This window comes from Pristis pectinata, chromosome 3, assembly GCF_009764475.1.
Source record: "Pristis pectinata isolate sPriPec2 chromosome 3, sPriPec2.1.pri, whole genome shotgun sequence".
In the NCBI taxonomy this organism is placed as follows: Eukaryota; Metazoa; Chordata; class Chondrichthyes; order Rhinopristiformes; family Pristidae; genus Pristis; species Pristis pectinata.
In genome coordinates this window covers 95,189,596-95,216,640 of record NC_067407.1, presented here as the reverse complement: position 1 = coordinate 95,216,640, position 27,045 = coordinate 95,189,596, and the positions used below count along the sequence as shown (strand labels likewise).

General features: G+C 40.1%; 1 protein-coding gene across 1 annotated transcript in view; it reads right to left on the bottom strand.

Moving 5' to 3' along the window:
* Nucleotides 1-27,045, bottom strand: part of fndc1 (fibronectin type III domain containing 1) — a 151,637-nt gene that overhangs the window by 79,604 nt on the left and 44,988 nt on the right. The window contains exons 4-6 of the mRNA XM_052011235.1: nucleotides 10,894-11,082; nucleotides 10,520-10,618; nucleotides 8,789-8,898 (exon numbers count right to left, since the gene is read on the bottom strand). Of these exons, the coding sequence (XP_051867195.1) occupies nucleotides 8,789-8,898; nucleotides 10,520-10,618; nucleotides 10,894-11,082 (398 nt within the window). The remainder of the gene's footprint in view (nucleotides 1-8,788; nucleotides 8,899-10,519; nucleotides 10,619-10,893; nucleotides 11,083-27,045) is intronic.

The window sequence follows — 27,045 nt, the reverse complement described above, 5'->3', positions numbered from 1 at the left end:
CAATTGAAAGTCAATTACTCAAAACCAAAAGTCAGTTTTATATACATGCTGATAAATCTGGTAAATTGTTGGCCAACCAACTGAAAGCTATTTCAACCAAATGTCAGATTATTAAAGTTCGTAAACGAGATGGTAACTACACGGTAGACCATGATCAAATTAACAAATCTTTTCAAGAATTTTATACTTCTTTACGTCAGTCAGATTCTCCTGAGGATTCTACATCAATGCATGAATCTTTAAGGAATTTGAAGACTCCAAAATTATCACTTAATGAACGTTTAATATTAGATGCACACATTTCGGAGGAAGAAATAAAGAAAGTAATTTCTTCAATGAATTTGGGTAAAACACCCGGTCCTGATGGGTATACAGTTGAATTATTTAAATCCTTTTCTGACCTTCTCTCTCCCTGGTTAGGTAAAATTTTTAAAGAGGCCCTATCAGTGGGTAAATTACCACAATCCTTTTATGAAGCAACTATTTCTTTAATTCTTAAAAAGGATAAAGACCCCACTGAATGTGCATCTTATAGACCTATTTCTTTATTGAATGTGGATTCTAAATTTTTTTCCAAAATATTGGCCTCTAGACTGGAAAAGGTACTTCCACAAATTATTTCTGATGACCAGACAGGATTCATTAAGAATCATTACTTGCATTTTATTAGGAGGTTAATGAATATTAAATATACCCCTTCATCTGTAATTCCAGAATGTGTTATTTCATTAGATGCCGAGAAGGCACTTGATAGAGTTGAATGGGAATATTTATTTAACACACTTGAGAAATTTAATTTTAGTTCAAATTTCATATCAGTGACCACACACCTATGGCTTCAATACTTACTAATAATCAGAGATCCCCCTTGGTCAGGCTTTTGTGAGGCACTAGACAGGGTTGCCCTCTGAGACCTTTATTATTTAATATTGCTTTGGAACCTTTGGCAATTGCCATTCGGAATTCTTCTAACATATTTGGTATTACTCGTGGAAAGGGGACTCATAAGATATTTTTTTATGCAGATGGCCTGTTACTTTATATCTCTAACCCGGAGAAATCTATTCCTGCAGTATTATCACTACTTGCTCAGTTTAGTGTTTTCTCTGGTTATAGATTAAATCTTAATAAGAGTGAACTTTTCCCATTAAACACGCAAGTACCAATTTATAGGCAATTACAGGAAGTCCCCGAGTTACGAACGAGTTCCATTTTTGAGACTGTTTGTAACCCAATTTTGTATGTAACTTGGAACAGTATCTGCGCATGTGCACTTGGGCTGGGTATCGCATCTGCGCATGTGCACTTGGGCCGGGGATTGTGGTCGCGCATGGCCCCAGCCACACATACGCACTTGGCCCAGGGTTCCCCGGCCACATATGTGCACTTGGCCCAGGGTTGGTCCAAAGAAGGTGTACCGCCGCCGTGGGAGGATCGGGGGCTGGGCCCGCTTACGAACCAACCACGAAGGTCGGTTCGTAAGTACGGGCGCTCGTAAGTCGGGGACTTCCTGTACCATTTAGATTAGTGACTGATTACTTTTCGTACCTAAGTGTTAAAATTCCCAAGAAATACAAGGATTTATTTAAAGTGAACTTTTTAGCTTTAATTAATTATGTTACACAATTGTTTACTAAATGGTCTCCATTCTCTTTATCATTGATTGGCCAAATTAATGCAGTTAAGGTGGATATTTTACCAAAAGTTTTGTATCTATTTCAGGTTTTTATTTCGAAATCCTTTTTCAACACTATTGATTCCAAAATTCTTTCATATATATGACAGAATAAAAACCCAAGGTTAAGTAAGAAATATTTACAAAGATTAAAAAAGGATGGTGGTATGGCTTTGCCTAATTTTAGATTTTACTATTGGGCCATTAATATTAGATACTTAATTTTCTGGGCACAAGATTTTGATGCAATTCATTGTCCCTATTGGGTACACCTTGAGTGTGAATCAGTGCAAGGATTTTCATTAGTTTCTATTTTAGGAGCTTCATTCCCTTTTGCACTTACTAAATTGAGTAAACGAATGACTAATCCAATAGTTAAACATACAATATGGAAATGGTTTCAATTTCGTAAATTTTTTGGATTGAATAAATTTAATTTATCAAGCCCTATTCAATCTAATTTTTTCTTTCAACCATCTAGAATTGACTCAGCTTTTTCCTTATGGAGAATGAAGAGACTAACATGTTTTTGAGATTTATTCATTGATAACTGTTTTTTATCTTTTGAACAGTTGTCTAATAAACACAGTCTGCCGAGATCACATTTTTTTCGATATTTACAGATTAGAAATTTTTTAAAAGTTACTTTACCTTCTTTTCCGACACAATATAAAATTGAAATTACGGAAAAAATTTTAGGTTTTAATCCTTATCAGAAGGGCCTGATAGCAATAATTTATGATTGGATTATGAAAATACGTTCAGAGAAACTTGATAAAATTAAGAATGAATGGGAAAGAGAACTCCAGATACTTTTACCTACAGAGACATGGAAAAAAATTCTTCAATTAGTTAATACACCTTCAATGTGTGCTAGACACTCTTTTATACAGTTTAAGGTGGTTCACAGGACCCATATGTCCAAGGACAAGTTAGCCCATTTTTATCATCATATATATATCCTATATGTAACAGATGTAATTCTAAGGTGGCTTCCCTGACACATATGCTGTGGTCCTGTCCCCTTTTGGAAAAATATTGGAAAGACATTTTTAACAATATTTCTTCTGTATTGTACATTGATTTACAACCTCATCCTATTACTGCACTTTTTGGGTTACCAATGACGGAATCTCACCATTTATCTGCTTCTACTCATTGTATGATCGCTTTTGTCACATTAATGGCCAAGTGATCTATTTTGTTCAAATGGAAGGATCCAATACCTCCCACCACTTTTCAGTGGTTTTCTCAAACTATAGAATGTTTAAACTTAGAAAAAATTAGGAGTGGTACTGTTGATCCTTCGCTTAAATTTGAGTAAGTTTGGAGTCCATTTATTCAATACTTCCATATGATATAAGCTGACCTTTTTCAGATCCCTTTCAATAACCCTTGAATACAGAGGAGCAGAGTTGACAACATAATAATGTTTTTTTTCTTTTTAATTGAAGAAATATCAGTCCAGTTTCTTTTTCAAGTTTTTGGGGGGTTTTTTTGGTTTATTTTCTATATTTTTTTTTTATTTGGGGTTCTTCTTTCATACAATTAAATTTCATTTCTTTTCAATCTTTCCTTTTGTATTTGTTCACTTAATAAGAGAACGGGAGGTCTAGATTACTTTTTTTTTACTCCTTGTGATTATATATATGTTAACTGTTATGCTTGTTATCTTGATCTCTGCACCATAAGTATAATTACTAATATTATATATATTGTACTAATTTGAAAATTAATAAAAAGATTGAAAAAGAAAGAAAGCAATTACATTCTTTTCCTTTGAGTCCTGATAAAAATTTATTAGATGTAATTTTTAATTTGGAACCCTTTCATGATGGCTCAATATCTAATATTTATGACAGATTACTAGGAATGAGTAAGGTGCCACTAGATAAAATTAAAAACACTTGGGAACAAGATATGCAGATGTCAATTTCTGAGGAAACTTGGAATGAAATTTTCAAATTGGTTAATACTTCGTCATTATGTGCCCATCATTCCCTCCTTCAATTTAAAGTGGTCCATAAAGCTCACTTGTCTAAAGATAAACTATCCTGTTTTTATTCCGATATATCTCCTTACTGTGACAAATGTAATAACGGAGTGGCTTCTCTAATTCACATGCTCTGGATGTGTCAGAGTCTTAAAAAATATTGGACAGAGGTCTTTCAAACTTTTTCTGTACTTTTCAAAATAAATTTTAAACTTAATCCTTTGATGCATTATTTGGGATCATTGGAGAAAAAGATATAACATAGAAGGTTTCTGATTTACACATTCTGGCTTTTATTTCTCTTATAGCCAGGAGAGCTGTATTGCTTAAATGGAAGGAAGTTACTCCGCCTACTCATGCTCAGTGGTTACGGGATGTTATGTCATACCTGAATCTAGAGAAGGTTCATTGTTCAGTTTTTGAATCTAACTTAGACTTTCAAACATTGTGGGGACCTTTTTTGAATTATTTTCAAAATCCCTGATTTGGTGACTAAAATGCAGATATTGGCTGACATTGTTACGATTTAAGGGTTTTTCCTTGTTTTTTCTATCAAACAGCTTTGGTTTTTGGTAGTGGGAGTAGATTTTTTTATAATATAAAATATTTCATTTTTTTTCCTTTATTAACTATTACATGTGATTATTAATTTAGAGTATTGTGATCTTAAGTATGATTTAACACAACGTATTCAGTAGTATTTTTACTCTCTTTCTTGATGCACATACTCTATTTTTTTCATGGATTTAATAACAATATTGTAAAGAAAATTAACATCCATTGCTGAGGTACAGAGTCCCAACTTTCCATCACCATATGGATGTAGAAGCATGCAATTTCACTCTTGAAAAAGCTAGCTCTCATCTTTCAGACCATATGCCCAAGTCCTTGATTTCACTACCATTGAAACTAGTTTCTCACCAGCTACGTGATCATTGTCATTCAGCACCTTGACAGTCTTGATCAAATCATCACTCAACCTTATTGTGCTGGAAATTCAACTTTTGGCGAATCTCCTTTCAAGATTAATAGATCTTTCCCAAAATGTGGTATTGAAAACTGAACATAAATTCAGGTTTAGTCCAACCAGAGCTTCAAAGCTGCAGTATAAATTTTATCCACCCCTTACTCTAGTCCTCAAGATACAAATACCAGCCTTCTATGAACTTTTGTTTACTGCATTTGTTCATGGTATTTTAGTTTTCAATGCACAAGTCACTTTGAACATTCCCAATGCTTTTGAAGTGTTCCTGTGGTACAAAAGCTCTAGGGTCAGTTAAGTACACAGGTTCCCAAGTATACCGTGCATGAGATTCATTTTGTCCTTGCACTTTATTCACAGGAGGATGAATATTTGAGGTCAAAATGGCAAAGTTAGACCCAACTTTGTTCTGGAAATAATCAGTAGGCAGCTACTGAAGAGAGAAACAGAGATCACGTCCCAGGTCGATGATCTTTAATCGGCAAAGTTTTACATGGATTAATTTACTGTGAGCAAAGAGTCAAGGATTAACAAACAATAGAACAGAAAATCTCTTTTCAAATTCTATTTTATGCATTTGAAATCATTTTTATTTTTAAGTTGAAAAATATATAAAAATAAACCACTAAAAGTGAAAGTTAAAAAAAAAAGAATGATTCAAAGGAAATCTGCTCTCATTTGGTCTGCTCCAGTCCTACACATCACAGGTGGTATTTATCTGTGCTCTTAATGTGGCCCAGCACATGCACAGCTGCATCAAAATGATACGACAGGGTGGTCAGCCACTTTACTATAAGAATGTGACAAAGTGACAACAGCAGTAGAGTGACTGAGCCTGGGAGTAACAGAAGCACAGATGAAGGCTCCGGCATTAGATTGGCTCAGTTAAAAGCAGGGAAGGAGAGGTTATAGAGGTGGCAAATAGGCAGATCTTATAACACAGCCAACAGGGGCTCAGAAGATCAGTACAGCACTGCATAGACTGTCAAGGATGCAAAAAATAAGTCTGTGGGTCTCCTAGACTGGGGTTTTAAGAGTCACCTTGCTCATCAAAAACTCACACATAATAACTGAAAGAATTTATTTGGGTGTTCATTCGAATAGTTTTAAGAAACAGCTGTGAATTGGACAAATGCATGCCTTAAGTATGAGGTGACTTCTTGCAGCTATCACAGAGAAGCCTAAAGTAAATCCACATAATGATGGACTGAAGTGTGTTTACTTAAATGCAAGAAGTGTCAGGAATAAGGGGGATGAACTGAGGGCTTGGATAAGTATGGGGGACTATGATATTGTGGCTATTACTGAGACGTGGCTGACGTCAGGAGAGGAGTGGATATTGAATATTCCTGGTTTTCGGTGTTTTAAGAGGGATAGGGAAGGGGGGAGAAGAGGAGGAGGGGTGGCGATACTGGTCAGGGACACTGTTATGGCTGTGGAAAGGATGGATGTTGTAGAAGGATCATCTCTAGAGTCCGTATGGGTGGAATTAAGGAACAAGAAAGGAGCAGTTACTCTACTAGGAGTATTCTATAGGCCCCCTGGTAGCAGTAGAGATATAGAGGAGCAGATTGGCATGCAGTGTTTGGAGAGAAGCAAAAATAACAGGGTTGTTATAATGGGAGACTTCAACTTCCCAAATATAGACTGGAACCTGCTTAGTGCCAAAGGTTTAGATGGGACGGAATGTGTTAAATGTGTCCAGGAGGGATTCCTGACGCAGTATGTTGACAGGCCGACTAGAGGGAATGCCATGTTAGATCTAGTTTTAGGAAATGAACCGGGGCAGGTGAAGGATCTATTGGTGGGTGAGCATTTGGGGGACAGTGACCATTGCTCCATAACCTTTAAAATTGTCATGGACAGGGACAGGTGCAGAGAGGACAAGAGGATTTTTAATTGGGGAAGGGCAAACTATGAGGCTATAAGGAGAGAACTTGGGAGTGTAAATTGGGATGTCCTTTTTGAAGGAAAATGTACCATGGAGATGTGGTCGATGTTCAGGGATCTTATGCAGGATGTTAGGGATAAATATGTCCCGGTGAGGCAGAGAAGGAATGGCAGGGTGAAGGAACCGTGGGTGACGAGAGAGGTGGAACGACTTGTTAGGGAGAAGGAGGTAGCGTACGTGAGGTATAAGCAGCAAGGTTCAGACAGGGCCCCTGAGGAATATAGGGTAGTGAGGAAGGAACTTAAGAAAGGGCTGAGGAGAACTAGAAGGGGACATGAAAAGGCATTGGCTACTAGGGTTAAGGAAAATCCCAAGGCCTTTTTCAAGCACGTGAAGGGTAGGAGGATGGCTAGGGTAAAGGTAGGTCCGATTAAGGACAAAGGTGGGAGAATTTGCCTGGAGGCGGTGGAAGTGGGAGAAGTTCTCAATGAGTAGTTCTCTTCGGTATTCACCAGGGAGAGGGGTCTTGATGACGCGGAAGGGAGTGCTGGTAGGGGTAATGTTCTCGAGGTTGTAGATATCAAGAGAGAGGATGTGTTGAAGTTGTTAAATAATATTAAGACAGATAGATCTCCAGGGCCTGACGGGATTTTCCCCAGGCTGCTTCGAGAGGCTAGGGAGGAGATTGTCGAACCGCTGGTAAGGATCTTTGAGTCCTCATTGTCCACGGGGATGGTGCCAGAGGATTGGAGGGTTGCGAATGTTGTCCCCTTGTTCAAAAAAGGTAATAGGGATAGGCCAGGGAATTATAGACCGGTGAGTCTCACGTCTGTGGTGGGTAAGCTGTGAGAAAGGATTCTAAGGGATAGGATTTATGAACACCTAGAGAATCATGGACTGATTCAGGACAGCCAGCATGGCTTTGTGAAAGGAAGATCTTGCCTCACAAGCCTGATAGAGTTCTTTGAGGAGGTGACCAGGAAGATTGATGAGGGCAGTGCGGTGGATGTGGTTTACATGGATTTTAGTAAGGCGTTTGATAACATTCCTCATGGTAGGCTTCTTCAGAAGGTCAGAGGCCAAGGGATCCAAGGAAGCTTGGCTGTGTGGATTAGGAATTGGCTTGCATGTAGAAAGCAGAGGGTTGTGGTGGAAGGAGTGCCCTCGGATTGGAAGGCAGTGACTAGTGGTGTCCCGCAGGGATCGGTTCTGGGACCTCTACTTTTTGTGATATTTATAGATGACTTAGATGAGGGGGTGGAGGGCTGGGTTAGTAAGTTTGTGGACGACACTAAGATCGGCGGTGTTGTGGATAGTGTGGAGGGCTGTCGGAGCTTACAGAGGAATATTGATAGGATGCAGAGCTGGGCCGACAAGTGGCAGATGGAGTTCAATCCGGAGGAGTGTGAGGTGGTACACTTTGGAAAGACAAACTCCAGGGCAGAGTACTGGGTAAATGGCAAGGTACTTGGCAGTGTGGAGGAGCAGAGGGATCTGGGGGTTCATATTCACAGTTCATTGAAAGTTGCCTCACAGGTGGAAAGAGCAGTTAAGAAGGCCAATGGGATGTTGGCTTTCATAAGTCGTGGGATTGAGTTTAAGAGCCGCGAAGTGATGATGCAGCTTTACAAAACTCTAGTTAGGCCACACTTAGAGTACTGTGTTCAGTTCTGGTCGCCTCATTATAGGAAGGATGTGGAGGCATTGGAGAGGTTGCAGAGGAGATTTACCAGGATGCTGCCTGGATTAGAGAGTATTGAATATGAGGAGAGGCTTAAGGTGCTAGGGCTTTATTCACTGGAAAGGGGGAGGATGAGAGGAGACATGATAGAGGTATATAAAATATTGAGAGGAATAGATAGAGTAGACAGTCAGCGCCTCCTTCCCAGGGCACCAATGCTCAAGACGAGAGGGCATGGCTTTAAGGTTATGGGTGGGAGGTTCAGGGGAGATGTCAGGGGGAGGTTTATCACCCAGAGAGTGGTTGGTGCATGGAATGCACTGCCTGGGGTGGTGGTGGAGGCAGATACATTGGACAGGTTCAAGAGCTTGTTGGATAGGCATATGGAGGAGTGTGGGATGGGGGGATATGCGGGAGGAAGGGGTTAGGTAGTGTGAGGGTGGTTTGATGGATGGCACAACATGGTGGGCCGAAGGGCCTGTTTTGTGCTGTATGGTTCTATGGTATAATTCAATGATACTACATATTGCAGTTTGTTATGCATACACATACCTGTCCGAGTCTACACCGGGGTTCTTTCCATTTTCAAACGCAGGATCAACCCACATAACAAGCACAGACTGTGGACTCATAACTCGAACTGTTATGTCTTTGGGCTCGTACAACTCACTTGTCTCTAAAACAGGAACAGTAAGAATCACCCAGTCAATACAGAGCCATCTCAATATTTCAAGCTATTGAGGCAGTACAGTCAAATCAAACCCTGTGGAAAAAAAAGGATATTGCGAGTAACAAAAATATTACACCTCTACAATTACTTGGGAATTAAGGCCCTGCCTAAGTTGCAGAATGAACTTCAAAAATGTGCTTTCTAGTTCTGGACACAAAAGGCAAAACTGTGTTGGAATAATATTGATCTTTTTACTACTAGCAATGAGTTGTGAAATTAAGCAAGTGCATCGATTTCTGCAGGGGGCTGGGGGAAAGCAGATTAAATTACATAAATATTTGTTTAATTCTTTAAAAAAAGGTATTGTGTACCCACTAGTAATGATTTTGTCAGAGTCGTAGGCTCACACAATATGGAAACAGGCCCTTCAGTCCACCATGTCCACGCTGAAAATTTACAATAATCCAAGATTAATCCCATTTTATTCTCCCCTCATTCCCATCAATTTACCCACATGTTCTACCACTCACCTACATAGGAGAGGAAATTTAGTGATTAATGTACCAACCCACACGCCCTTGGTATGTGGGTGGAAACCTGAGCAAACAGAGTCACAAAGAGAACATGCAAACTCCATACTTAGAGCATTTGAGACTGGAATTGAATCTGCTTCGCTGGAGCTGCGAGGAAGCAGCTTTGCTCCTCCTCTACTGTTCAGTCCTCATCTTCAGTAAAGAAAGAGCTGAAGTCCTTCCTCAGCCATCAGTTCTTCAGTGAGGACAGGAAAGTATGTGTGGCACTACCAGCACATATGGCCAGAGAGTGGGGCTGCTTTGTTCCTCACAAAACTGAATGGGAGATTCGAGTGGGCAAAATAGATGAGTAAAAGAGATGAGCAAACCAGTGGTCACCAAGCGCAAGCTAGGGGCTTTAACTTTGATAAAAGCTGCGCATCATAAACACCACTTCCAGTTTCTCCAACAGGCGTTGATAATGGTCCCGCTGCTGCCGCCACTTTCATCTTTGTTTCTTTATCACTGCACGACATCACTTTACACTGCACCTGCATCCATCTGGAATCACTCCAGCCCTTCCCACCTGACACCACCTCAAATCTTCACAGTTTGCCCCGGCTCTGCATTGTTTAAAACTGTTAAACTGCTCATCTCCCAGGTCTGATTACAGATCAGTGACATGAAATGTTAATTCAGTTTCTTTCTGAGATTGTCCTGACATCGCCCAGTTAACCTATGTTGTTCACAGAGCGAGTAACCAGCCTCTACAGTGTGCCACTGAACATGAACAGAAAAATACCAGGCTAATTTCACTGCATGAAAAACTGCTTGAAAGAAGGAATCACATTTTGAAATCTGTCTCCATGTGGAAGGACCCAACCAATGGCAGAAAAGGCACAATTATTTTCTACATCAGCAATATATATTCAGTTTTGTAATAAAGACTGCAATTGTAGAGCAACATATTAACATTTCTATCAAATACATTCTTCTTCTTCCCCTCCTCCCATTGAAACCAATGTACCTGTCTACTTTCACAAATCACTTCTACTATTACAGTTTTTAATTACAATGCTACTTACCTTTCCAATTACAAGACTAACCAAACCCACCTGGTACTTTGTGTTTTGTTGGGGCTGCTCTGTAAACAGATTCCCGCTGCACTAGGGCACTCCTTGCACGTGAAGATATTCTAGACATTGGATCAGGAACTGTTGAAAGATAGGCATGAAAGTACATTTAATAAATTCCATGGCCAAGCAGGAACTTCATTTGATTTTAAGTACAATGGCTTCACATTTGGAACTGAATTTCATTACTACAAGCACATACTTTAGCAACTTTTCCAACATTGTGGCTGAATTTCTACTCCAAGATGCAAAGTTACAATGTCAAAGCTATTTTGTTAAATTGTCCAAACTATTTTGTTAAATCTTCCCAGCAGTTGCAACATTTCATAAATGAAAACAATAAACTGAAGACCCACCAAGTCTCTGTATTTCATGTCTTCTTTGTTCTTGAGGATATGGTGCATATTTCATTCTCCTGCCACTGCCCCTATAACCAGGCAAATAGCTTCTCATTCGAGGGTTATGGGGTGATCTCAACTGATGCGAAAGCTTATCATCAGAAGATCCCATGTGCAGATTCTGTGGTCTTATTGGTACTCTCCTCCCTTTAAAAAGAGAAGTTTGATACTGTTCAGGTGAATTACTTCCTGATGAATACTACTTGTTTAAAGTTAAATAATAGTCATTTTAATTGGCATATGTAAGGTTTAAGAAGCTGAAATCAGACAGGGCCTTTGAGGAATATAAAGGAAGCAGGAAAGAACTTATACAGGGAATGAGGAGTGCTAAAATGGCCCATGAAATGTCTTTGGCAAATAGGATTCAAAAGAATCCCAATGCATTTTAGACATACATTAAAAACAGGAGAGTAATTAGGGAGAGGGAAGGACCACTCAAGGACAAAAGAGGGAATTTACACCTGGAGCCACAGGAAATGGGTCAGGTACAAAATGACTACTTCACATTGGCATCCACCAAGGAGAAGGAAATGGAGGGTAGCGAGATCAGGGATGGGTATGCTGATATTCTGGGACACATTGATATCGAGGAGGTAGTGTTGGGTCTCTTGAAGCGAATTAAGGTGGCAAAGTCCCCAGGGCCAGGTGGGATGTATTCTAGATTATTGAACGAGGCAAGACAGGAGATTGCTCGGGCCTTGAGAATCCTCTTTAGCCATAGGTGAGGTCCAGATGACAGGAGAAGGGCAAGAGAGACAAACCAGGAAATTACAAGCTGGTGAGCCTCAGATCGGTGGTAGGGACAATATTGGAGAAAATTCTGAGGGATAGGATCTATTCACATCTGGAGAAGCATAAACTTTATGAGAAATATTCAGCATGGTTTTGAGAGTGTAGCGGGGGGGGGAGAGGTCATGTCTCACAAACTTGATTGAGTGTTTTGTGGAGGCAACTAAGATAATTAATAAGGGTACTGTCAACATGGACTTCAGTAAAGCAGTTGACAAAGTCCCCCATGGTAGACTGATCCAGAGGATTAAAGCACAAATAAGCCATGGAAACAGTAGATAGGATTCAAAATTGGCTTGGCCACAGAAGATAGAGGGTAGTGGTGGAGGGGTATTATTCTGATTGGAGGTCTGTGACCATTCATGTCCCACAGGGATCAGTACTGGAACCTCATTCTTTGTAATATATATTAAGTGGTTTGAATGAAAAAGTAGGTGGATGAATTCATAAGTTTGCAGATAACACAAAAATTGGCAGAGTTGTGTATAGTGAGGAAGGCTGTTTAAGGATTCAGCAGGGTAGACTGGTTTGAAATTTGTGCAGAGAAATAGCAGATGGAGTTTAGTCCAGACAAGTATGAGGTGTTGCACTTTGGGAGGTCAGATGTAAGTGGAAAGTATACAGTAAATGGCAGGACCCTTTGGAGCATTGATTTTGGGGTGCAAGTCCATAGCTCTCTGACAGTGACAACACAAGTTTATTACGGTGTAAAGAAGGTGTGCTGCACATTTGCCTCATGCCTTCTTTACACCCTATCTACTTGTGTTGAGTATAAAAGTCAGGAAGTCATGTTGCAGCTGATTAAAACTTTGGTTATGCCACCTTTCAAGTATTGTCTGCAGTTCTGGAACAATGTGGAGGCTTTGGAGAGGGTGCATAAAATGTTCACTAGGATGTTGCCTGGATTAGAGAATATTAACTCTGAGGCTGGACAAACTTGGATCATTTCTCTAGAGTGCCAGAGGCTGAGGATTGACCTGAGAGAAGCATAAAAAATTATCAGAGGCATAGATGCAGTAGATATTCAGAGTCTCTTTCCCCGGGGTGGAAATGTCATATTCTAGAAGGCATAACTTTAAGGTGAGAGAGGGAATGTTTAAAGGAGATTTACATGGCAACATTTTTTGAAACAGAGAGTGGTAGGTGCCTGGAATGCATGGCCTAGGGGTGTGCTGAAAGCAGATAAGATAGCATTGTTTAAGAGGCATTTCGACAGACACTCGAACAGGCAGGGAATTGAAGGATGTCAACCAGGTGCAGGCAGATGTGCAGATTAAATTGGCACCTTGAACAGAGCCTGTTCCTGCTCATTTCTATGATGTTCATTTCTATGATGCAGTAACAATATTTTCCACAGTGCTTCAAGGACAAAGGGGAAAAACAGTAACGTGGAACTAACAGAAGAGATATTAAGAAATCAGTGATGTTTAAGTCAAGACTTTTAGTGAGGAGAGGCAGTTCAGAACATAATTCCAGAATGGTAGCTTTGGTAGCTGAAGGCATGGTTATGGTGTGGAAAGGTCCATCAGAATTTGTAATATGGGAACATAGTGTAGCCTGACTGCAGCAGGTCACAGAGAAAGGGAGGGGTGTGGATATGAAGGATTGTCAACATAAAGATGACTTTATAAACTTGTGGTAAAGGAAAACCAGAAGAAAGTTGTAATGGGCAAGCAGGACTTGGCAAGCGACAGGTGGCAGAGATTAATTTCACTTTAACTTTGGAGAGGATGAAGGGTGGAAGGCCAGCCAGAAGAGCTCTGTATAATTGAGACAGGAGTTTGCATAGATACCAGGGAGCTGAAGCAAGGTCCGAGGTCAATGATATTTCTGGTATGGAAGTCAACAGCATCTTGATTAAGAGCATTGTTGGTTAGAATGTCAGCTGAGGATTGATCCTGATATCCTAAGGGAGAGGAAGATGAAAATCGACAAGATTGTCTGATGAAATCAAAGATGATAGATTCATCTTATCCGAGTTTAGTTGGAGATAACTACACCCTTTTCTGAGACAGGTTCTTTGATGTGCAAACAGGGAAGTACTGGAAGTGTCAAGGCAGCTGATGGAGAAGTCAGAGCAAAAAAACTACAAGTGCTTGAAATGTGAAACAAGCATATAAAATGCTGAAAGCCATCAGCAAGTCAAACAGCCGAAGAGAGGCAACAGTTCAGCTCAAGGATCCTTCATCACATAAATAACGTGAAGTGCTGGAAACACATTTCTGATGAAGGGTGTTTGACCTAAAAACATCACAACTCTGCTTCTCTCCCCACAGGTGCTGCTTGACCTGCTGACTGTTTCCAGTATTTTCCATTTCTGTTGATCAAGAGGCCATGTAAGCTAAATCTATATTCTTGGATGGTGCCGTCAAGGTGAAGTGTGAAAGAGAGTGAGGAAACAAAAGAACCAAGGAGAGATAGATGGCAGACTCGGAGTCAGAGACCTATGCAGCACAGAAAAATGCCCTTTGGCCCAACTCGTCCATGTCAGCCAAGATGCCCAACTGAACTAGTCCCATTTGCCTGCATTTTGGCCATATCCATCTTAACCTTTCCTATCCATGTAACTGTTTAAATGCCTTTTAAGCATCTTAACTGCACCCACCTCTACCACTTCCTCTGGCAGCTCTTTTCCATGTACTCAGCACCCTCAGGTGCCTTTTAAATCATTCCCCTCTCTCTTTAAACCTGTGCCCTCTAGTTTTGGACTTCCCTAACCTCAGGAAAAGATTGTGACCATTCACCTTATCTATGCCCCTCATTATTTTTACAAACCTCGATAAGGTCAGGTCTCCGCCTCCTACACTCCAGGGAGAGATATTCTGGCCTATCCAGCCTCTCCTTATAATCCAAGTCCTCCAGGCTCAGTAACATCCTCATAAATCTTTTTTGCACCCTCTCCAATTTAATGACATCCTTCCTATAGCAGGGCAAACATAACTGCGTGCAGTACTCCAAATGTGGCCTTACCGACATCTTGTACAGCTGTAACATGACATCCCAACTCCTGTACTCAACATTCTGACTGATGAAGATAAGTGTGCTGTATGCCTTCCTCTCTGTCTGTGTCCCCATTTTCAGGGAATTATGTACTTGTACCCTAAGATATCTCTATTCAACAACTCTCCCCAGAACCTTACCACTTACTGTAGAAGTCCTGTCCTGATCTGTCTAACCAAAATGCGACACCTCGCATTTATCTGAACTAAACTCCATCTGCCATTCCTTGGTCCACGGGCCAGGTGATCAGAACCCCATTGTAATCTGAGATAAACCTCTTCACTGTCCACTATGCCACCAATTTTAGTGTCATCTGTATACGTACTAACCATGCCACCTACCTTCTCAGCCAAATTGTTAATTTAAATGACGAACAACAGTGGATCCAGCACCAATTCTGTGGTACACTGCTGGTAACAGGCTTCCAGTCTGGAAAAACCCTTCACCACAACCCTCCATCTCCTATCATCAAGCCAATTTTGTATTCAATTGGCAAGCTCGCCCTGGATCCCATGTGATCAAACTTTCCTGACTAGCCTACCGTGTGGTATCTTGTCAAGCCTTGCAAAAGTCCATGTAGACAGTCCACCACACTTTCCTTATCTGTCTTCTTGCTTACCTCTTCAAAAAACTCAACCAAATTCATGAGACATGATTTCCTATGCACAAAGCCATGCTGACTGTTCCTAATCAGTCCTTGCCTTTCCAAATGTTGCTAGATCCTGTCTCTTAGAATCCTGTCCAATAACTTACCCACTACTGATGTTATCTCACCAGTCTGTAGTTCTCAGGCTTTTCCTTGAATTCTTTCTTAAATAAAGGTAAACATTAGCCTCCACCCAGTCTTCTGACACTTCACCATCGGTGATACAACTATCTCCGCAAGGGACCCCGCAATTTCTTCCCTAGCTTCCCACAACGTCGTAGGATACACTTGATCAGACCCTGGGGATTTATCTACCTTTATGTATTTTAAGACCTCCAGCACCTCCTTTTCTGCAACATGGACTCTCTTCAAGACATCACTGTTAACTTCCCTGAGATCCCCAGCATCCACGTCTTTCTCCACGGTAAACAGAAACGAGAAATAATCGTAAAGGTCCCCATCCATCTCCTGTGGCTCCATGCATACTTTGTTGATCTTTAAGGGGGCCTATTCTCTGCTTAGTTACTCTTTTGCCCTTAATATACTTGTAGAATCTCTTTGGATTCTCCTTTACCTTCTCTGCCAAAGCTATGTCACACCCCTCCCCTAATTTCCCTCTTAAGCATACTCCTACACCCCCTAGACTCCTCAAGGTATTCACTTGGTCCCAGCTGCCTTTCCCTAACATATCCCTGCTTTTTCTTCACCAGAGCCTCAGTCTTTCATGTCACCCAGGGTTCCCTACTCCTTGCCTTTCACTCTAACCGGAACATGCTGTCCCTGAGCGCTCACTATCTCACATAAAAGCCTCCGGAGGTAATGCAAAGGAATGAAAGATTCTGGAATATGTGGTTAATGATGGTCTGTGACATTGAAACCTAGTAAAGGCAGTCCTACCAAATAACACAACTCAGGAGAAAGGTGATGTCAAGTGTGCCAAAAGCTTCAGAAATGGCAAAGTTTATTGCACCATGGCCACTTTCACAGAAATATCATTTACAACTTCAATTAAAAAGACTGCTTCAGTTCTGCAGCAGGATTAGAAACTTGATTGGATACATTTATTTCGGGATTTGCAGGGAAGTTAAGCATGGTCAGGAGGCAAAATGTTTAAGGACTTTGAAGACGAAAGGGAGGTTGGATGCATGATTAAGAATATGATTTTCAAAGAGAGAAGGGGTCATGGGATGGTTGAGAAACAGGGTGGAGCAGCAGAAGAGCAGAAATAATCTTTCATAAATGGTAGATGGCAATAGAGACTAGCAGTCCAGCATGAAATCGAGAACAAAGCAAGGATGTCATGGACTGAGCTCCTCAATGGGTTTTGAAAATGTAGATAGATGGGCAAACACAAGTATTTAAGAAGATCATTGGGAATGGAGATAATTCAGTACCCAACAGTTTTGACAGAAGAGAGTGAAGTCAGCAGTGTTTTATGTGGTCCAGTCAGATGTTGTAATGAATGACAAATGCACAAAAGTACAGAACCTCCAGTATGAAGGAGTGAGAATGGAATCCACATCTGTCAGTATAACCAGAATAGGAGAAATATAGGCTTTTTTTTTGAAGAAGTGATGCTACAGAAGTTCTGTGCCTATGGAAATATAATACCACCTAATTTTTGAATAATGACAAATGTCTTCTGTGAGAAAGGGAAATAAACTGAAGATGTCTTGTTAGACAAAAATTACAGTTCATCTGTTTCAAAGCTTGTCCATCAGCTAAGTGAATGACCAAGAAGATGGCAGATGGAGTATTATGTGGGAAAGTGAGTTTATCTATTTCAGGTCAAGAAAGCAAATTAAACAAAGAACAAAAATGTTGTGGTACAAAGGATTTAGTAGTACAAGTATATGAAACAAAGTTAGCATTCAGGTGCAGAAAGCAATTTGGAAGGTAATGGAATGTTGACTAATATTGCAGTGGTGATGGGTGTCAAAGTTGGGACGCTTCAATGGCAAGACCTGGAATACAATGTGCAGCTTTCATCTCCATATTTAATGAAGGATGTGCTTGCAGTGGAAATAGCAGAGAGAAGTTTCACTTGCTTGTTTTCTGGAATGAAGGGGGTGATGCATGAAGAAAGGTTAAACAAATTGAGGCTAAACTCACAGGAGTAAGAAGAATGTGAGATCATCTTATTGAGACATTGAAGATTCTGTGAGGAGAAATAACAGCAGGACTGGTTGCTGAGAGAGACTGACAGAGCAGACAGTGGGACTGGTTGTTGACAGGATATTTGCCCTCATGGGGGTAGCTGGCACTGGGGTGTTTTTGATTCAGATTAAGGGTTGCCGTTTAAAATGGAGATGAGGAGGAATTTCTTGTCTGAGGGCCATGAAGTTTTAGAATTCTCTACCTCAAGGAACTGTGAAAATGGAATCGCTGGATATATTCAAGGCAAATATATTCAATGAATTGCAAAAGAATAAGCAGGTTTCTTTCTCTGTGTGTGTGTGTGTGTGTGTGTGTGTGTGTGTGTGTGTGTGTGTGTGTGTGTGTGTGTGTGTGTGTGTGTTTGTGTGTGTGTGTTTGTGTGTGTGTGTTTGTGTGTGTGTGTTTGTGTGTGTGTGTTTGTGTGTGTGCGCGCGCACGCATGTGTAAACAATATGTATAAGAGAATGAGGATAAAAAGTCAAACATACTTGCATAAGAATCTAGTTTATATAAATTGCTGGCAGATGAAAGCATATTCTCAGTTATAGTGACAAAGCTCTATGTTCCATACAGATCTGGTTGGAATCTGGTTGTGTGTGTGTTTGTGTGTGTGCGCGCGCACGCATGTGTAAACAATATGTATAAGAGAATGAGGATAGAAAGTCAAACATACTTGCATAAGAATCTAGTTTATATAAATTGCTGGCAGATGAAAGCATATTCTCAGTTATAGTGACAAAGCTCTATGTTCCATACAGATCTGGTTGGAATCAGTGCTTTTCTTTGATCTAGTAAAACATCTCAATGAATTTTTACTACATTTTGACAACCAAATAATCCCTATTTTCTGAATCTTCTTATCTATCACAAAAAGCATTGGTAAAAAGCAAAACTGAGGATGGAGACACAAGAAACTGCAGATGCTGGAATCTGGAGCAAAAAAAACAAACTGCTGGAGGAACTCAGCAGGTCAAGTAGCATCTGTGGAGGCAAAGGGATGGTCGACGTTTCAGATTGAGACCCTGCATCAGGTCTGAGATTGTAGAGAGAAGTTAGCCAGCATAAAGAGGTGAGAGGGAGGGGTGACACAGGGGCTGGTAGGTGATAGGTGGAACCAGGTGAAGTGGGGATGAAGGGCAAATGGGTCCAGGTGGAGGAGGTGGAGAGCCAGTATAGAGAAAGAGGCTGGTGACTGATAGGTGGAAATTGATATGGTTAAAAAAAGGTAAAAAATAAATTTTAAAAAAGTAGTTAAAATAACTAATTTTTTTGCTCAAAACTCTGATGATTCAGGGGAAACCAACAAATGGAAATCAGATGGTTGAGGGGAATTAAGAGGAATTATGCTATGATGAGAAATAGAGTGATGTGTCCAAAGCTCAGCATCGAGTTAACAATTGTTCCTCATTCACATCCATGAATCGGCCTCGAATAATGCATCCATCGCCAATTCACTGCGGCTGAACTCCGAACTACCCAGAAAAAACTGTAGCAATGAATCAAGCCTTTTCCCAAAGCACGTCACAAACCTGTGGCCTAAACAGCAAAAACAAATGCACAGGGGCATAGTTACGGTCCCACTTGCAGATTCCTCCAAGCCACAGCTTTTTTTGACTTGGAAATACATCAAGCTTTCATCATTATTGAATCAAAGTCCTGGAGTTGCCTTCCAGCATTGTGGAAGTACCTTCATCACAATGACTCCAACAATTTGAGAAGACTGCTCACCACTACCTTCCCAAGGGTGGTTGAGATGGGCATTAATGTGCACCCTGGCTGCAATACCCACAATCTACGAATAAAGAAAACACTTCCCTAATCAGTCAACTAAAATCCGAGTGACATGAGATTTTGCTTATTTAATAATCAAATCTTGTGCCTTCAAAGGATTCAATTCAAACGTATAGAACAGTGCACATGGCATTAGCAAAGTTACCAACTGATTAAACTGATATTAATTTGACCTTAAACTATCTCTCCCCTATGTAGCTCATTATTCATTCACAATTGTGTTGTAAAATTGGCAATTAAAAGATGACGGTATTAAATAATGCAGCATAACTGAGAAAAACCTTTTCAATATTAAGTTTTTAAAAAAATCTTTGTATGTGCAAAAAGAGTTTTTATAATCCAAATATTTTGGTTGGAAGTCCTTCAGTACCGTATTATCAGCAAAGGCTGGGAGGGGCAGGGAGTGAATAAGAACTATGTGAAGCAAAATCATGAACACATTTTTGAAGAATGTGTTTATGATTAAACTACACAGTGCAGAGTAAACTTTTCCCTTATAATACAAAAACTGAAAACAGATGAGCAACTTCTGACCTGATGCTTTTACAAATCCAAAATGTACAAGGACGGTGTTTTTTGTACAGCTTTGAATAGTAGTGTACCATATAAATCACCCTAAAGAATGGTGTATTATTTTGAATATAAAATCACTTTTCCATGTAACATGCATATTTTTACACAGTATTTCAGTTAATTTCTGTACAAGCTGAGCAAAAGGGCAAATCATGCATAATTAAACAAAATTACATTAATAAAATACACCCCAAAGCATTCAATTCCACTCAAAAACGTCATTTTAGTTTGCTTGTGCAATTTAAAAAACTAGGTGCTACTCTCCTCCAACTACATAGCACCTGAAATAGCAATTCATCCTCTCTCCAATGCAGGCTCCAGCTTCTAATTTTACATTTCCTTTCATTGCAATGTTGCACCATAAGCAACTGTGACATCTGCTGCCAAGGCCCAAAGCTCCAATATACTCTCCCCAAATCTTTCTGCTTCTCTGTCTTCATAGAACAGTACAGCACAGGACCAGGCCATTCAGCCCACAATGTTGTGCCGACCAAATTAAGTGAATGATGCCTAATTACACAAATCCCTTCTGCCTGCACATGGTCCATATCCCTCCATTCTCTGCATGTTCATGTGCATATCTAAGAGCCTCTTAAACCCCTCTATTATATCTGTCTCCACCACCACCCCTGGCAGCACATTCCAGGCTCCCACCACTCTCTGTGTAAAAACAAAACTTACCCGCGCATCTCCTTTGAACTTTCCCCCCTCACCTTAAATGCATGCCCTCTAGTACTAGACATTTCAACACCGGCAAAAATATAACAGCTGTCTAAATCTGTGCTTCCCACAATTTTATAAATGTCTATCAGGTCTCCCCCAAGTCTCCGCGGCTCCAGAGAAAACAACCCCCCGTTTGTCCAACCTCTTCTTACAGTACATACCTTCTAATTCAGAGAGCATCCTGTTAAACCTCTTCTGCACCCTCTACAAAGCCTCTACATCCTTCCTGTAATGGGGCAGCCAGAACCGAATGCAATACTCCAGATGCAGCCAAACCAGAATTTTATAAAACTGCAACATAACTTCCTGACTCTTGAACTCAATGCCTTAACCAATAAAGACAAGTGTACCATACACCTTCTTTACCACCCTACCAACTTGTGCAGTCACACTCAGGGAGCTATGGACCTGGACCCCAAAATCCCTTTTCCTTTTAAGATGCTCCACAAAACCCGTTTCCCTGACCAAGCTCATGGTCATCTACTCTGTCTCCTGAGGTAGGGCATTAGTTTTTATTTTATAATGCTCCTATGAAGTACTTTAGGATGAAGTTGTGAGCCAAGAGGAAAAACTGTCCATTCCAGCAAAACTCCAAAAGACTAGAGCAGAACATCAGGTAGAAACGTACTGAAACAGTAGCATGATGGATCTACTATATTTTGAGAAAATGCTCCACTGGAAAAGAAATAAACCAGGAAAGTAATTAAAGGGAGTCCAAGGATCACTTATAGAATGCTTCTCCATCACCATACTCCAAGGAGCAGTCTCATCTCCCCGCACTCCCACCAAAAATATGTCATATTTATGCACGCCAGGGACACAATATTTAATTGTAAATATGGGCACACAAAACAGTCAAAAATTTGAATCAGGAAAGGCCGCTGCAATAATGAAGCTAATATACCTCCAATACATGCAACGTATCAATGAATGGAAATCAGTAACTATGATAGACAGTAAGGTCTGGTGTGCTTGTGAATTGTCCAAACTGTGCAAAATTGAACAGAAAATCCACAAGCCTGCAGAGCTGGTCTTGTCTCAATCATGATTCTGCACTCTGGCCTCTCATTATTCATCTCGATTGTTCAAAGAAAATTTTTCTTCAATCTTACTAACCATTTTCTAAATTAACATTTAAAGCAATTGCAATGTTTGAATAGAGAGAGAAAAGCTGCCACAGAAGATATTGAAATAAATGAGAGAGGTGAATTTTATGCCAAATAAAAATAATTATCTAGGCACTTTTAGTAAAACTGAGGCATTAACTGTGACAAACTCCTCATCTGGGCAACACGGTTAAATCTGGCATGCAGCAATGTAATGTCTTTGCAATATCTCAAGTCTGTGCAGCCCATCCAAATAGTCACTTAATCCATCACACTTAGATGATTGGCTTAAATTATCACTTCATCCAACATAAAACAAATACCTGATTTTCATCAGACATCATGAAAAATCTCTGACTTCGAAGCATAAACAAAGAAACCACAGAAATGCAATCTTGATATTACTTATTAACTCAGGGCTCTCACGAAAGCAACAACAAGCCAATCGAACTGCTAAACTAACATTCAAAGTGCTTTCAGCAGCCACAAGTGGAAACACATTTACACATGTTTACCCTTTCAAACAGTTTCAAAATTGTTAAGATCCGAGGCCACCTGTCAGTTTTCTCTTCCCTAAAATGGATTTCAATCCATTTTCCTGACAGATGCAGTTTTAATGTTACTCCTCTAGAAATGAAACCATCAGTAATTTTTGTGGCTTTGATAACTTGCTTTGCTTCTGTTAATAATTTGGTAATTGTACCTCTCGATCTTCCTTGCTCCTCTGATCTTACTTAGAATTCAATGTTCCCATACCCTTCCTGTAAAAATGTACCATCCCACATTTTGCCGATAATGAAATTAATTTGTTATTTTCACACCACTGAGGTAGTTCATTTATGTTTCCTTGAACATTGTCACATTGTTCCCCAAATCAACAGTAGGCCAATTTTGATTTTTTTTCTTCTGATATGCATATTCAAATTACTTAAATAGACATTGAACTGTGGCGCCAGCTCCTTGTCTGAGAACACCACTTCCCACCTTTCCCTCATCCAACTTGATAGGCATTATGGAGATGTACGAGACTGCAGATGCTGGAACCTGGAGGAACTCAGTGGGTCAGAAAACTCAGCTATGGAGGGAAATGGACAGTTGATGGACAGTTGAAATGGACAGTCGATGTTTCGACTGTCCATTTCCCTCCACAGTTGATTCCTGACCCACTGAGTTCTTCCAGCTTCTTGTTTCTTGATAGGCATCAAGTCCTATTGCTTTGGAGCTGACTTCATATGCACATTGCTCAAGTTTACTTAATGGTATCAAAGGCATTTTGAAATTCCAAATTTATTATAAATTGGTAAATTAGTTTATTATTGTCACATGTACTGAGGTACTGTGAAAACTTGTCTTGCATACTGTTCATACAGATCACTTCATTACACCAGTGCATTGAGGTAGTACAAGGTAAAACAATGACCCAGAGTGCAGAATAAAGCGTAACAGTTACAGAAAAAGTGTATGCAGATAGACAATAAGGTGCAAGGTCACAACGAGGTAGATTGTGAGGTCAAGAGTCCATCTTATCACACTAGGGAACCCTTCAATAGTCTTAGGACAGCTTCTATCCTGCTGTTATAAAACTATTGAATGGTTCCCTATTAAATTCCACACATATTCTGTTACTGAGTAAATCTGACTGGCTAATATTCCATATTCAACCAATATCAATGACCCAAAACTAAATGGGAAGTAAAAGCAGTAAGCTTTGTGCACATTTCCAACCTCACAATGGCAAGAGTCCAGCATACAAATACAAATGAAAATATTGAAGCTTTTGCAATGACAGAACAATTCTGATGAAGGGTCTTTGACCTGAAACATTAAATCTTTCCATAGATTGTGCCTGATCTGCTGAGTATTTCCAGCATTTTCTGTTCACTTAAACAGAAAGTGAACATAACAATGAAAAAGTAACTTTGTACTTTTGAAAGAAATGGAGGAAGGACAGTTTCTGTATGTTTTCTTCAGACATAAACTCTAAGTGGAGAAGCTAAGGAGGCTCATAATTGCCAAGTCATTGACCAAAGCTGCTAAAAGGACAGGTCAGATGACACAAATTTCCAGTTGAGTACCAGAATAATACACAGTGCTTTCCACATGATAAAACAGGCAAGGTTTTGCTCACAGGTCAAATCAGACCTCGAGTTACATTTACAATCCAATAATTAAAGAATGACCAATGGATGCAAACAGAAGAGTTTTCTTTCTGAAGGAATAGATTTAAAAGCAGGAATTCAAAGGGCAATGTCAAAGCAGATTCACCAGTTTTACATAATTAATTAACAAAAAAAAGCATGTAACATTGAATTTATTAATGCACAAGAAAATACCCTGACTTGAACTAGTACTTGAAGTTTTGAATTCACTTCTATGTTCACATTTATCATCAGCAAATGCCAAGTGTTACCGTCATACCCATAATCATAACTGATCTAAACTTTCTCATATTTGAGTAGCAGAAAAACTAGCACACAATTCCCATGTTGCCAACATTTTCTTTCCCATGCTTCCAGGGTAGCCTTCCCCTTACCATACTGTCATCCCTTCTCTCCTGCCACGCTCATGGGAATTCTTTGCCCCATTCTTCCCATACTAATGTAGGCCATTGATTTTCAAATTTCATTATAAAAATTGAACTTGTTGGAACTGAATAGTTCACAGTTAAAATAACAAATGGTGGAATGTATGCAGTGGCTCAGTAAGCATTTGAAGAGGCAGATCCATGTTTTGAATGGAAGCCACTGAGATTCCTTTCCTCAGATTCTGATGTAGATTTGACTCAGAACTCATTGAATTTCCAGCCAATTTTCATTGGCCTATTGCTATAATCACAGTTCACAAAGAATAAGTCAAATAGCAGACTGACCACAAGGGACATAATAAGCAGAAAGATTGCAAGCCCCAAGTATATAGGCATGGAGTTAATGTGCAGTTGGGGACCACTTGTCAAGGGTCCCTTTCAGTAGCGGTGATAACACTAACAGGCATTTTAAAAACCTCAGTTTTGGCTGCCCTGCTTTTGTAGGATATTAAAAGCAAATCAAGTCATGATATTGGAAAAGGTTGAAAATATTGTAGTGTTGATTCTCTAGCCTGAAATCCTTTTATGCTTCTTATAGGAGTGGATGAATCCATCATTCAAGACCTAATTAATTTTCAGACTTTTCTCAGCACTGTGTGCATTTGTAATAGGACTTGCTACAAAAACAAGTTTCTGCCTCAGTAAATGGTTTGAATTTAGCACCTTAATTCACAACTGGAACAATAAAACCAGATGAGATTTTGTTTATCTCATTGGAAACTGAAGTCCAAACTATAGAGGAACATTACTGTATCTCAGCCACAGAATCATACAGCATGGAGGCAGGCCTTTTGGCCCAACCGCTCCATGCTGACCAAGATGCTCATCAAAGCAATACCATTTCACTACTACCTTCTGTCTTCCATGACCAAGCCAATTTTGAATCCAATCTACCATGTCTCAAGGGATACCATGTACCTTAATCTTCTGGATCAGCCTGTCATGAGGGACCTTGACAAATACATTAGTTAAGTCCATGAATACAAAATCCACTGCCCTGCCCTTAATCGTCTTCATCACCTCCTAAAAAAATCAAGCAAATTTTTGAGACAGGACCAAGTGTCAACAGAAGAGATTGCCTTGTCAGTTTCCAATGCAAATCTCTTAGGTGGCCTCACATTGTCAACTGGCAGACTATGTTTTTAACAAATGGTCTCAGTTTGATTACTGCAGGACACTTTCATGCAAACAGCTTTATTTTGTGAAGACTGTTTGTCTTGAATTAACTAGCTGCTACCCCTATTCCATAACTTCTGAAGATGTTTGCATTTCTTAACTAGCTTTTCTATCTTGAAAAATCCTTTAAAAATTTCTGGGAGAATTTGTATAAAGTCAGATTTCCATCAGTCAGGTCTTCCATAATCCCGGGAGCCCCTGTACAATGGCCCCAACAATCTCCTCTCTTGCCTCTCTCAATATGCTGGGATACATCCCATTAGACCCTGGGGACTTATCCAATTTAATGTTCTTCCAAAGACCCAACACCCCCTCCTTCTTGATATCAATGTCCTAGAATATCAGCATACCCCTCCCTAATCTCACCATCCCCAATGTCCTTCTTCTTGGCAAATATCACTATGAAGTATTCATGTACTATCTTGCCCATTTGCTCTGGGCATAAATTCCCTTCTTTGTCCTCAAGAGGTTCCACCCTTTCCCTAGCGACTGTCTTGTTTTTAATGTATGGATAAAATGTACACATTAAAATGAATGTATCCTGAATCCAACTTGTCAAGGACATTTCTTGATCCCTTTTAGTCCTCCTGATTCCCTGCTTCCGTCTTGTTGACAACCTTCTAGTTCTACTGCTGAGAACCTGCACTCCAGAACGCTATCATTGTAGCTAAAACCAACCTTCAGGATAATAAATTATCCAACTTTGTCCTGGCCACAAGGAGCAGGATAGTCTTATCCAGCCAATTACTATAGCATCAGTCTACTCAAAGGTGTGGAGAACAGGGGTATTCACCAACGGCCTGCCCACTTTTGCTCAACTTGGATTCCTCCAGGACTATTTTGGCTCCAGATCCATTTGGAGGATTGGCTCAAATATATACCCAGCTGAGTGACAACCCCTGAGATTAAGGCAATATGGCAGCTGGTAAAACTTTAAACAAGAACAGAGATGAGAAACTTTCCATTGACTCGTCACGTTCATACAAAGGAAAATGGGCAAATCAGAAGCATTATAGAATATCCTTCAGGAACCTGAGCAAGTACAGCTCGAACAAAGCTAAACACATCCAGGTCATAGCAACTTACGTGGCTTGTACTCCTTCTACCACCAGTACACTGAGGGTGTCATGTGCACCTTTTACATGGCCTTGCAGCAACTCAGCTTCCTCCATAACCTCCCCCCCCCCACCCCCAACCCCCACTCTACCAATGAACAGTGCAATTATGTTTTAGAACCCTACTACCTGCAAATTTCATTGCACGTCACACTTGATCCTACGGCTGGTTATATATTTGAGCCTTGGTCAAAACCACAGAAGTACTGAATTGAGAGCACTGTGTCACAAGGACAGCTTTGGTCTCCACTCCATTACAGTAATTTCCTTTGTTCTCTCCACCCCTCTGCATCACTGCAAGTAAAAACACACTTACTTTCTCATCCTTCCAATTTTGATGAAGGGTCATTGGTCTGAATCATTCCCCTCTCCACAGATTCTGCCTGACGTGCCAAATATTCCTGCCACTTTGTTTATAGTTTGCATTTAGACCCAGGATAGGAAATTTGT